Genomic DNA, 13149 nt, shown 5'->3' on the forward strand with positions numbered 1-13149 from the left:
TCCCTGCATTAAAATCACTGGCCACGAGAAGCGCCACCTGGATGTCCATGTTCTTGTTTGCTTATGGCCCTATACAGCTCATTGAGTGCAGTCTTAGTGGTAAATGTGGTCTGCAGCTATTCAGGAGGTATTCTAATTAGGGTGAGTAAAAACTCTAGACTTCCTTAACATTAGAGATTGCGCACCAGCTGCTGTTAACACAGAGACACACCTCCGCCCTAGCCTTACCCACATGAGGAATCACTAGGCCTACCTTCACCCATGTTAGTATTATGCGGGGAATTCAGTCCACAACTTACATAATGCTACAAGGATACACAGTGAGGGTGGTGGCAATAAGAAACGACAAACACCCTAAGGTAACATTACGTTTTTATTTAGCAACAATAGAAATGATCTTTATTCTGTAATGTGCTATACACAAAGTGAGAGTAGCCCCTAGAAAAAAACGTGCATTCAGAGGGGGCGATAGACCCAGTCTACTGTACTGCCATGTATATTACATGATAATCCTACCTACCTACCAATTTACAGAGGTTACAGCAGCAGCTATTCACAACCAAGGAGATGAATATTATGCAGTGCATGAGTGTGTTGAACAGTGGCTGTCTCCCACATGGCACCCTATTCCCCCATAGGGCTCAAGTCAAAAGTAGTGTGCTATGTAGGAAATAGGGTGTCTGTGGGTGTAGTGCAGCTAATGCATAGTCAATGTGGTGCATGTGCTGTATGTGTATTCAGTGTGCGAGGGCTGCCTCTCAGAATATCCTAAATTACATTTTTACTATAGAGGAAACTTCTGCATACAGATAAATATATCTTCATATATAGCCAAGTGGTCAAACTTGGATTAAATAAATTCTCTCAAATGTCATTGAAGAAAGCCATACTTCTAAGTACAGTAGTTATTCTCCTCTATAAATTGAAGATGCTATGCTATTTATAGAGGACTGCATTGTATTACAGCTCAGAAGAATGGAAGACCTCTATCCAATAATATGTACAAACATGTAGAATTTCCCCAGTCATAGTTAGAGAGGTCGAAGCAGATCAAATGTGTCATAATGACAGCTTAGTTTGGTAGCCTATAGCAGCGACCGCAGGAAGTTGGAACACGCCTATTTCACACACTATTTGAAAGCTCTATTTTTCCATAAATTGACACCGAATCAGAACGATAATGTAGCTGCACACATTCGTAAGTAACAGCACTGAGCGCAACGTGTTTTGGAGACATACCGCATTCAACTCACGCCATTCAAAACCCTCCCATTTGTTAAAATGAACGGCAGGTTACACCCTATAGTTTTATTATAATTCTATACACTGGTCAATGACCATAGCTTACAGGCTCATGAGGACTTCACCCTTGTGCTTTGAGTGAGACATAGGCTGCGATAAGAGATAATATTTGGGGACTACTGAATGGTTGTTGCCTTTGCGGTCAGTCAATTCCCAATAATAGCCTTACCATATATAGGACCAGAGCAGGTCTGAAGTTCCAGCCTGAATATGAAAAACAGCAGAGAGAGTTGAGTTGTGTACAGATAGAGATGTGTGTCTTGTAGGTCAGTAAATATCAGGCAGCAGGGAGTAGTTCCGTTCCCAGTAGCCATTGGAGTAGAGCCAGTCCTGAGCTTTGATGTGGGGGTTGGAGCCTTGGTGGAACCACCTATATGAGAGTAACGAGAGGAACCGAGTCAGATAAACAGACATAAAATGAGTGTTCAGGCACAGATATATCCAGGCACAGGGTGTTTGACATGATTGTGATAAATACAAAGCAACACAAACAGAATACAGTATAGTTGACTCCTGATCGTGGGGTTTAACAAACCGAGATTCCATTGAAAATGTTATTTTTCTCTATATAGCTTAGGTTTTCGTGAATTCATGCAAACTATAGCATGACAATATCCAGGAAAGGTGAATTTCACTGCAATTATTTTAGCATATTCAATATGTACTTATCAGGAGTCAACTGTACTCAGGTTGTACAGGTGTATGATCAGTGTTTGAATCAATGCATTTGCTGCAGTTCCAAAGCTGTCTTGAGGAAGCCGGTATAGTGCAGCACTCAAACAGTGAACCACAACAACAACCAAAAGCCACAGCAGACAAGCAGAGCCAAACCTGGGGCCAAGAGCTGGGTTCCTTCTCAATGACAACACAGGGGAAGAGCATAACATAGCACAGGATTACACAAATGGGTGACAATTAGCAAAGCAGATCTAGCATAAGCGCTAGCATACATCCAATGAGAGTAGTATTGAGCGATTAACCGAAATTGTTGTTTTTTTGTGTTATTTTTTAATGATTTAACCAACATCCGTACAATTATTTGAATTCCATTTGGTAAAATTTTTGCGCAGTTTCTCTGGAGATAAATAAGATCAAGCCTGAACTGTGCAATGTAGTAGAGAGTTGTAGTTTCCAACAGGCCAACATTCTATATAGTTTAGCACAGAACATGTGGTAATTAACTACAATGACCATAATCCATTGCGCGCCTACTTGTCTAGCCTGTTAGGTTAGTGTGGGGCAGACACGGAGAGAGAAGAGACAGAAGAATGCAAGATCGAGAGGGGTAGCGAGCAGTTGCTTAGTGGGGTATCTCTACCTGAAAATACTGTACATGATCTAAGTGATTGATAGTTGGTTTTCAGCAGTTATAACAGTATGTCTTATTTAATGTACTTTGAAACATTAATAAAATAGTGATTGTGTCAGACAGCATAGGCAGCAGCTCTACAGAGGTGAGATGACTTGGAATGAAATAATAAAGTGATCAAATAAAACAATATCTATGTAACGTAATATACACAACAACTGAAATGTTTTATTAAAGTAAAGTCAATGATGGTTAATAAGTGATAAGCAGTAATGAGCAGTCACTGCCATCATGGGACTTTTTAATTGTTTATTCTGTGTTACAGCATTCAACCCACATAATACATAGTGCATTTATTGTAAAATTAGTTATAATCGAAACCCGAAATTGTAAACCGTGATCATTTTTTAAATAATCGAATGGAAACCGAACCGACCTGAAAAAGCACTAATTGTTCAGCACTAAATGAGAGTGTTGCACAGCAGAATCAGAGGGGAGTTCCATGGAAGAGAGAAGACCCAATCACTCACCTTGTTTTCCATTCCTCTGTTGATTTGGAGCGATTTTTCCGGGCCAGTCTTTGTTTCTCCTCTACCCTCTTCTTCTCTTCACTTGCCAAATCTGAGAAACACAGAAATATTTCAACGTATCAAAATATTTTGATTCATTGACAAAATGCTTGTTGGATTGCTGGACACCAGATGTGGATCATTGACAACAACACGATGCTCTATAAAACTATACCTATGTCTCCTTTCTCCATGGCTCTGATGTCAGGTCTGAGTCGACAGTCTGTGGGGGGCAGGACCCCCTTCATGCCCTCCTCCAGCTCATTCAGCTGCATGGCAAACGTGGAGAAGGCGTAGAACTACCAAAGAGAGAAAGGGGGAAGGGTCTACAAATCAATGACTGACAACCAGTTCAATCACTCAAGAAGGTTAAAAATATCAACAGTAAATCCAGATATCTGCCTCTTAGTAATTCCTCCAATACAGTACTCTCTCATTCCTGTGATCCCTGCAGTTGTCTGGTCGGGGAGCTATCCTCCAGACCTGCTTTCCTCCCCTTCCGCCCTCGCCTCACCTCTCCCCCGACCCCCTGCCTCTCCTTGACCCCGACCCCCTGCCTCTCCCCCGACCCCCTGCCTCTCCCCCGACCCCCTGCCTCTCCTCTCCCCGACCCCCTGCCTCTCCTCTCCCCGACCCCCTGCCTCTCCTCTCCCCGACCCCCTGCCTCTCCTCTCCCCGACCCCCTGCCTCTCCTCTCCCCTCTCAACTGCCTCTCCTCTCCTCTCCCCTCTCAACTGCCTCTCCTCTCCCCTCTCACCTGCCTCTCCTCCCCTCTCACCTGCCTCTCCTCCCCTCTCACCTGCCTCTCCTCCCCTCTCACCTGCCTCTCCTCCCCTCTCACCTGCCTCTCCTCCCCTCTCACCTGCCTCTCCTCCCCTCTCACCTGCCTCTCCTCCCCTCTCACCTGCCTCTCCTCCCCTCTCACCTGCCTCTCCTCCCCTCTCACCTGCCTCTCCTCCCCTCTCACCTGCCTCTCCTCCCCTCTCACCTGCCTCTCCTCCCCTCTCACCTGCCTCTCCTCCCCTCTCACCTGCCTCTCCTCCCCTATCACCTGCCTCTCCTCCCCTCTCACCTCTGCAGAGTTGTCTGGTCGGGGGGCTATCCTCCAGATGAGCTCACTTCCTGGGATGACCTGGACCGTGTCTCCATCAGGCAGGGGCATCTCCTCTGGCTCTTCGTCTACACTGGTCTGGAGGGACAGACAGGGGGACATGCAACCTTCAAACAGGTATGCAACTACAATAGCTACTTATTGGGTCATATCAAGGGTCCTCACTCCAAAACGAGTGTAACGATTTCTTAAATAAATCAAATCAAATGTTATTTGTCACATGCACCGAATACAACAGGTGTAGATCTTACAGTGAAATTCTTACTTACAAGTCCTTAACCAACAATGCAGTTAAGGAAAATACCCCCCCCCCCCCCCCCAAAAGGAAAAGTAACAAATAATTAAAGAGCAGCAGTAAAATAACAGTAGCGAGACTATATACAGGGGGTACCGGTACAGAGTCAATGTGAGGGGGCACCGGTTAGTCAAGGTAATTGAGGTAATATGTACATGTAGGTAGTGTTATTAAAGTGACTATGCATAGATAATAACAGAGAGCAGCATAAGAGGGGGGGCAATGCAAATAGCCTGGGTAGCCATTTGATTAGCTGTTCAGGAGTCTTATGGCTTGGAGGTTGAAGCTGTTTAGAAGCCTCTTGGACCTAGACTTTGCGCTCCGGTACTGCTTGCTGTGTGGTAGCAGAGAGAACAGTCTATGACTAAGGTGGCTGGAGTCTTTGACAATTTTTAGGGCCTTCCTGACACCGCCTGGTATAGAGGTCCTGGATGGCAGGAAGCTTGGCCCCAGTGATGTACTGGGCCGTACGCACTACCCTCTGTAGTGCCTTGCTGTCAGAGGCCGAGCAGTTGCCATACCAGGCAGTGATGCACCCCGTCAGGATGCTCTTGATGGTGCAGCTGTAGAACCTTTTGAAGATCTGAGGACCCATGACAAATCTTTTAAGTCTCCTGAGTTGCAATAGGTTTTGTCATGCCCTCTTCACGACTGTCATGGTGTGCTTGGACCATGTTAGTTTGTTGGTAATGTGGACACCAAGGAACTTAAAGCTCTCAACCTTCTCCACTACAGCCCCGTCGATGAGAATGAGGATGTGCTCAGTCCTGCTTTTCCTGTAGTCCACAATCATCTCCTTTGTCTTGATCACGTTGAGGGAGAGGTTGTTGTCGTGGCACCACACGACCAGGTCTCTGACCTCCTCCTATTGGCTGTCTCGTCATTGTCGGTGATCAGGCCTACCACTGTTGTGTCATCAGCATACTTAATGACGGTGTTGTTCACTCATGACTGCACAGCCAGGCACGACAAGGAGTACAGGAGGGGACTGAGCACGCACCCCTGAGGGGCCCCCATGTTGAGGATCAGCGTGGCGGATGTGTTGTTACCGACCCTTACCACCTGGGGGCGGCCCGTCAGGAAGTCCAGGATCCAGTTGCAGAGGGAGGCGTTTAGTCCCAGGGTCCTTAGCTTAGTGATGAGCTTTGAGGGCACTATGGTGTTGAACCCTGTGCTGTAGTCAATGAATAGCATTCTCACATAGGTGTTCCTTTTGTCCAGTTGTGAAAGGGCAGTGTGGAGTATCTGTTGGGTCGGTATGCAAATTGGAGTGGGTCTAGGGTTTCTGGGATAATGGTGTTGTGAACCATAACCAGCCTTTCAAAGCACTTCATGGCTACAGACGTGAGTGCTACATGGGGGTAGTCATTTAAGCAGGTTAAGCAGGTGTTCTTGGGCACATGGACTAGGGTGGTCTGCTTGAAACATAGAATTATGCTCAGATTAGATATCGTGCACCAGCTTGTTTGTTTACAAATATACTTAGACCGCCACCCCTTGTCTTACCAGAGGCTGCTGTTCTATCCTGCCGGTACAGTATATAACCCGCCAGCTGTATGTTATTCACGTCGTCGTTCAGCCACGACTCGGTGAAACATAAGATATTACAGTTTTTAATGTCCCATTGGTAGGGTATACGTGCTTTTAGTTCGTCCATTTTATTATCCAGTGATTGTACGTTGGCCAATAGTACCGATGGCAATGGCAGATTAGCCACTCGTCGCCTAATCCTCACAAGGCACCCCGATCTCCTTCTGCGAAACCTCTGTCTCTTTCACCTGCAAATGACGGGGATGAGGTCCTGTTCAGGTGTCTGGAGTAAATCTCTCTCGTCCATCTCATTAAAGAAAAATTCTTCATTCAAGGTGAGTAATCGTAGTTCTAATGTCCAGAAGCTCTTTTCGGTCATAAGAGACGGTAGCAGAAACATTATGTACAAAATAAGTTACAAACAATGTGAAAAAACAATCAAAATAGCACAGTTGGTTAAGAGCCCATAAAACGGCAGCCATCCCCTCCGGCACCATTATCGTCACTCAGCACTCATTCATGAGCATGGAGCAAAATTATACATTTTGTGCCGTATTTTCATGGTGCGAAAGCGTGTAACATTTTCCAGGCAACTATTTATGTATTGGTCAGTTTACTAAACTCTAGTCAAATAACCACCTCATTATCATATACTTTGTTGGAGAAAAGTTTCAAATTAAATCATGCTGACAGATTAAAATGAGGTTTATTTAATTTTTGCACCTAACACTTTGCTTTAGGGAAAACACTGACGTGCAAACCGATATTGAAATGTCAAATTGGTTAGATAAGGTTGAGGGTTAAGGGTTTGGTTAAGGTAAGGATCCGTTATAGATTTTGTCTATGGGCGGCAGGTAGCCTAGTGGTTAGAGCGTAGGACCAGTAACCGAAAGGTTGCAAGATCGAATCCCCGAGCTGACAAGGTAAAAATCTGTCGTTCTGCCACTCTTCCTAGGCAGTCATTGAAAATAAGAATTTGTTCTTAACTGACTTGCCTAGTTGCTTATTTTACTCAGCAAAGGATATGATAGTTACATAACCACCCTTGTTTTTGATTTGGAATATTTTGGATTAGTGAGCGTCCAGTACCTGCTTGTTGCTTTTCTTCTCCTCTGAGTTCTTCTTGTCAGATTTCTTGTGAGCATCAAAGGTGGCGGCGTCCACAGTGTATAAGCACTCAGTCCATTTACCGTATATGGCACAGAGCTTCTTTTTGCTGCACGCACAGACACACAGTCAAAATGAGCGGTTTGGCTTTTCTGATTGCTAACATATAAATCATCTTGATACAGTAAAACAGTTGGTGGAAAAGAAATTAACAAGCAAGTACCTTTTGTCCAGAATATAGCCCTCCACTTTGTGCAGCTCCTTGCCAAACATACCACATGGTTTGAACGTCAGGCTGCATCTCTCGCCGGTCCTGTCACCGAAAGACAAGCCTTATAGTTACATATTCTCTTTCACTATTCCCCACAGCCAGACAATGCTTTCAAACAACCACCATTTTGCTGCTCAGTCTGTCGGCTTTGCAAAGGCAAGTAACTGTCCCAGTTCTGTTACATTGCTCAATCAACTGGAAACAAACGTGGATCCAGACTACTGCACACACGGCGAGGGAGTCTCCCTTACTTGTGGTTGATCACTTCCACATTGCCATACTGCTCGATCCACAGCTGGCCCACGATGATGTTGTGGACACAGCAGGTGGGGTTTGTCCAGGTGTACGCTTCATTATATCTGCAGAGAAAGAGAGAACATGTCACAGCAGATAACCGATCACCAACTACGTCAACTTAGAGATGCCAACTCATACCAAACTACTTGACGGAGATTCAAATGTCCTTCAAACTTCAACATGAATTCATTCGTTTCATCCAGGCTTCAGAAAAAAGCTCCCAGAATAGCTCTATTGCTAGAATATACACTACTGTTCAAAAGTTTGGGGTCACTTGGAAATGTCCTTGCTTTTGAAAAAAATTAATTAAAATTGTCTATTAAAATAACATCAAATTGATCAGAAGTACTGTGTAGACATTGTTACTGTTGTAAATGTGTTAGCTAATCCAAGTTTATCATTTTAAAAGGCTAATGGATCATTAGTGGGAGGCCCCGTTATGCACCGGGGCCTCCCACTCCTCTTTCTATTCTGGTTAGAGACAGTTTGCATTGTTCTGTGAAGGGAGTAGTACACAGCGTTGTACGAGATCTCCAGTTTCTTGACAATTTCTCGCATGGAATAGCCTTCATTTCTCAGAAGATTGACGAGTTTCAGAAGAAAGTTATTTGTTTCTGGCAATTTTGAGCCTGCAATCGAACCCACAAATGCTGATGCTCCAGATACACAACTAGTCTAAGGCCAGTTTTCTTGCTTCTTTAAATCAGAACAACAGTTTTCAGCTGTGCTAACATAATTGCAAAAGGGTTTTCTAATGATCAATTAGCCTTTTAAAATTCTAAACTTGGATTAGCTAACACAACATGCCATTGGAACACACGAGTGATGGTTGCTGATAATGGGACTTCCACATACTCTGTACGCCTATGTAGACATTCCATAAAAAATCTGCCGTTTCCAGCTACAATAGTCATTTACAACATTAACAATGTCTACACTGTATTTCTGATCAATTTTATGTATTTTAAATGGACAAAAAATGTGCTTTTCTTTAAAAAACAAGGACACTTCTAAGTGACCCCAAACTTTTGAATGGTAGTGTCTGTATTGCTATATTTACTGGGAAATAAAGGCCAAATCAAGGAAACTCAAAGGCAAACTCTCAGGGAGGGAAAGCTACACTGAACAAAAATGTAAAACGCAACAATTTCACTGAGTTACAGTTTATGTAAGGAAATCAGTCAATTTTAATAAATTCATTAGGCCCTAATCTATGGATTTCACATGAATGGAATACAGATATGCATCTGTTGGTCACAGATACCTTAAAGTCAGGGTGTGGATCAGAAAACCAGTCAGTATCTGGTGTGACCACCATTTGACACATCTCTTTTGCATAGAGTTGATCATGCTGTTGTTTGTGGCCTGTGGAACATTGTCCCACTCGTCTTCAACGGCTGTGCGAAGTTGCTGGATATTGGCGGGAACTAGAACATGCTGTCGTACACGTCGATCCAGAGCGTCCCAAACATACTCAATGAGTGACATGTCTGGTGAGTATGCAGGCCATGGAAGAACTGTGACATTTTCAGCTTCGAGGAATAGTGTACAGATCCTTTCGACATGGAGCTGTGCATTATCATGTTGAAACATGAGGTGATGGCGGCAGATGAATGGCACAACAATGGGCCTCAGGATCTCGTCACAATGCAATTGTGTTCGTTGTTTGTAACTTATGTCTGCCAAATTCTCAAAAACGACATTGGGGTAGAGAAATTAACATTAAATGATCTGCCAACAGCTCTGGTGGACATTCCTGCAGTTAGCATGCCAATTGCACGCTCGTTCAAAACATCTGTGGCATTGTGCTGTGTGACAAAACTACACATTTCAGAGTGGCCTTTTATTGTCCCCAGCTTAAGGTGCACCAGTGTAATGATCATGCTGTTTAATCAGCTTCTTGATATGCCACACCTGTCTGGTGGATGCATTATCTTGGCAAAGGAGAAATGCTCATTAAAAAAGATGTTAACAAATTTGTGTAAAAAAATTCAGAGAAATAAGCTTTTTGTGTGTATGGAACATTTCAGCTCATGAAACAGGGGACCAACACGTTACATGTTGGGTTTATATTTTTGTTCCGTGTACATGTACACTGTGGAGGGAATCTCATCTCCAGACTTACTTGGGCAGCTCCAGGGTGATGATGCCTTTAGGCTCTGCCTCCACACTCTTTCCCCAGAACTTGAGTTTGGGGTAGATGGAGCCGTGGAACAGGAAGTCCTCCTGCAGGCCCTCGGCGTGGAAGGCGCTTACAGGTGGGTGGTGGCTCACCTGCTCCGACATCCACCTGAACCCTAGGTCCTCTCTGAGGGGACAGGAGGGAGGGGGTTAATGGACCATAATTAGCCATCACCTTCCATCTTCAGATGTCTTGAGACATCTGACTTAAGGATTCAAATGTATTTTTGTGACGTCTTGAGTCAAACTAGTACCACTAGTAGTAACCACCATCTCACAACACATACAGAACAGTCAAGCTAAACATCAACTACAGTAATATGTCTAACCTGATCAGCTCATAGGTTTCTCCTAGAAGTGGATTGAATGGTTTTCCAGTCCTCTCCCACTGTGATGCTACAGCAGACACAGCAAATGCTGCCACACACTGAAACCATCATAGATGATCAGAAATGTGTAACGTCAGTAGCTGTAGATGAGCACAGCCAAAAGAGTATGTACTACAGCGGTGATTGTGAGTGAAAACTCACGCACGTGTCTATACGAGAGAGGATGATGACGTGCGCAAAATACCTTCATCCTCTCCATGGAGTCTGTGGCAGCGTTAGCCTGGTGGATGAGATACGTGTGCTCCATGTACTCTGTCAGCCGCTGAAGAAAACTCAGGGGCTCGTTGAAGATTACTGGCATGGCTATCTTAGACAGCTCCTGGGAGAGGAGAGACAAAGAGGAGAAGAGTCATAGAGAGAGAGAGAGGTAAGGAAACACACAAGCAAAGAAGTTCATCCACAGCTCACACAGACATACCTGTATTATATTATACAGTAATATCAGACAATGATAGGACATTGGCATTATAGTGATTAGAGAGTGCAATAGACTGAAAGTACTTGAGACAATTACAGGACATTGGTAATAGGGTGGAAGTCCCTATAAAGCTGACATAATTGTGTTGATGACAGATGTGTGAAATAACATCAGCAATAAGCGCTAGTCTAGATCCCAGTCCGGAACACTGTTTGACACCAGTACCGACTGGTCTCTGCAGTGTCAGTAAAAAGGCCCACATTTCATTAGCAACCCTGGGTTAAAACAATGGTTTACCTTGGATCTAACTAATTTAAACCCACAGAGTACACACACATAGTTATGGTAGTTTCTCCATTGCCATCGGTGTCTGCCCCGACACCAGGGTTGTGTCCCAAATGGCACCCCATTTCCTATGTAGGGCACTACTTTTTACCGCCCTGGTACCGCCCTTTTTACCGCCCCCATTAGGGCTCTGGTCAAGGGGCCCTAGTCAAAGTATTGCACTGATGCCGTTCCACCAATTCGGTGCCTTGAGAAGTGTACAACAAAAAAAACGGGCATTCTTTCATAAAGAGCACATGTTCAACTTCATAAAAACATGTTTTCCCTTCCCAAGAGGTTAAATAAAATAAAAAACTATAGTAAGTGCCTAGTAAGTGCCAAATAAAGTAACAGGGTTGACGATTGTCTTAAAATCAGCCATAAATCCCCTTTTGTGATGGGGAATGGAGGCTTGTTGTGTGCAACAGGGACTGAATGCAAGCTTCCAAAAACAAAACAATGATTGTTAAAAACATTTCAGGGTTGACGTGTTATGCTCGACCCAGTCAGTTTCCCACCACAAAATGGCCAAAAAGAGAAGAACCAGTTCACCTGCTTTTACACTATTATTTATTTGACTATTAGATGTTCAATGTTTCATTAGAAAAAAATATTTAAAAGAAAAAGTCCAGTTCATGTAACATGGTTGACCTTAAAAATGAGGGACAGACATAAATGATTCACTAATCACATTAAATAATAATCTTCAGAAATGACTGACAAAGCAACAAAATAACTAGGGCTTTACAATGATGGTGAAAACTGGATTTCAGCATGTCTTTATTCATATTTTAAAATCAGATTTATTGAATTCTCCATATGGTCTACGGCATTTCATTTAATATAACCGGCTTTTAAAATTCAATATTGGTGCACAATTTCTTTTCAAAATATCAAAGGGATGCAAAAGGCACTCTTTTCGTGGAACAACCACCCTACATAGAGAATAGGTTGCCATTTGAGCCACAGATGGGAATCATTACACCGTTTTAATTAGGGGAATTACAGGAAGTGTAGAGCTTATATCATCCAATTAAAAATCATCCAGGAAGTGGAAAAAGGGTATTAGGATCCCTACAGACCACTACTGATGACAGGGTCTTTCACATCATAGACCTGTGCTTAGATAGTCACAAATAAATACAAGCTATAACAAGGCAGCTAAATATCTCCATAGCTACAGTAACTACAGTAACTCATTAGCCGGTAAGTCGGCCCAAGGACACATTCTCAGGTCAGCAGTATTTCCCACTAACACAGCACAAATCCACATTAAAGAAGCGGCAGATTGAACAAAATGTAAAGAGAAAATACAGAGGGAAAAAACCCAGCAGAAAATACATCTATCCCGTGTGGTTTAGTTGGTAGAGCCATGGTGCTTGCAACGCCAGGGTTGTGGGTTTGATTCCCATGGGGGACCAGTACGCATCTGCTAAATGACAAATGTAAATGTAATGTTTGTGGCTGAATTCTTGTCAGAGAGAAAGGCATGTTTGCTCACTGTTTGCTTTCAACGTTTTGGGGGGGTGCAGGAAACAGTGAACTAACATCCCTGTCTTTCTTTGCCCAGCCAGATTCATTTTTATCCAGCTCCTGTGCTTTTGGGTTGTGCCGATGCAGTACCCTTCTTTAAATGAATAATGAGAATGAATTCTCACCATGCCGATGCATTTCTTCAGGATGCTCCAGATGCTGACGTCATTCCTGGAGAACATGGGTGCCGGTAAAGACGTTCTGTCGGATAGAAAAGAAACAGACAAACAATTAGGTCAAATCTAAATGGGGTAATCCCACTGAATATATATGGATGCAGACAGTTAGCCTGGTCCCAGAGAATTGAACGAGCAAAAAAAAAAAAAAAAAAAGGGACTTTGGTGACAGAGTAATTAATGAGGGGTTTAAGCCAGATTCTCTTACAGTGGCATATTTCCTATATATAGCTATTTCATAGATAAGGCACGGCTCTCTTCCTCCTATGTCTCAACAATGCTCTAAGGCCAGGCTATCATTAAATCAGATAGTGGTATCATGTTGTTGGTGAGGCGT

The 13149-nt window shown here is 43.5% G+C and overlaps 1 protein-coding gene across 1 annotated transcript in view; it reads right to left on the bottom strand.

Moving 5' to 3' along the window:
* Positions 1-360: 360 nt before the first annotated feature.
* Positions 361-13149, bottom strand: part of LOC129824119 (oxysterol-binding protein-related protein 1-like) — a 40466-nt gene continuing 27677 nt past the window's right edge. The window contains exons 18-28 of the mRNA XM_055883471.1: positions 12762-12837; positions 10546-10680; positions 10302-10399; positions 9917-10099; positions 7746-7853; positions 7447-7536; positions 7206-7332; positions 4253-4369; positions 3356-3479; positions 3142-3232; positions 361-1672 (exon numbers count right to left, since the gene is read on the bottom strand). Of these exons, the coding sequence (XP_055739446.1) occupies positions 1570-1672; positions 3142-3232; positions 3356-3479; positions 4253-4369; positions 7206-7332; positions 7447-7536; positions 7746-7853; positions 9917-10099; positions 10302-10399; positions 10546-10680; positions 12762-12837 (1252 nt within the window). The 3' untranslated portion in view covers positions 361-1569. The remainder of the gene's footprint in view (positions 1673-3141; positions 3233-3355; positions 3480-4252; positions 4370-7205; positions 7333-7446; positions 7537-7745; positions 7854-9916; positions 10100-10301; positions 10400-10545; positions 10681-12761; positions 12838-13149) is intronic.

The sequence above is a fragment of the Salvelinus fontinalis genome, chromosome 26 (assembly GCF_029448725.1).
Source record: "Salvelinus fontinalis isolate EN_2023a chromosome 26, ASM2944872v1, whole genome shotgun sequence".
Lineage (NCBI taxonomy): Eukaryota > Metazoa > Chordata > Actinopteri > Salmoniformes > Salmonidae > Salvelinus > Salvelinus fontinalis.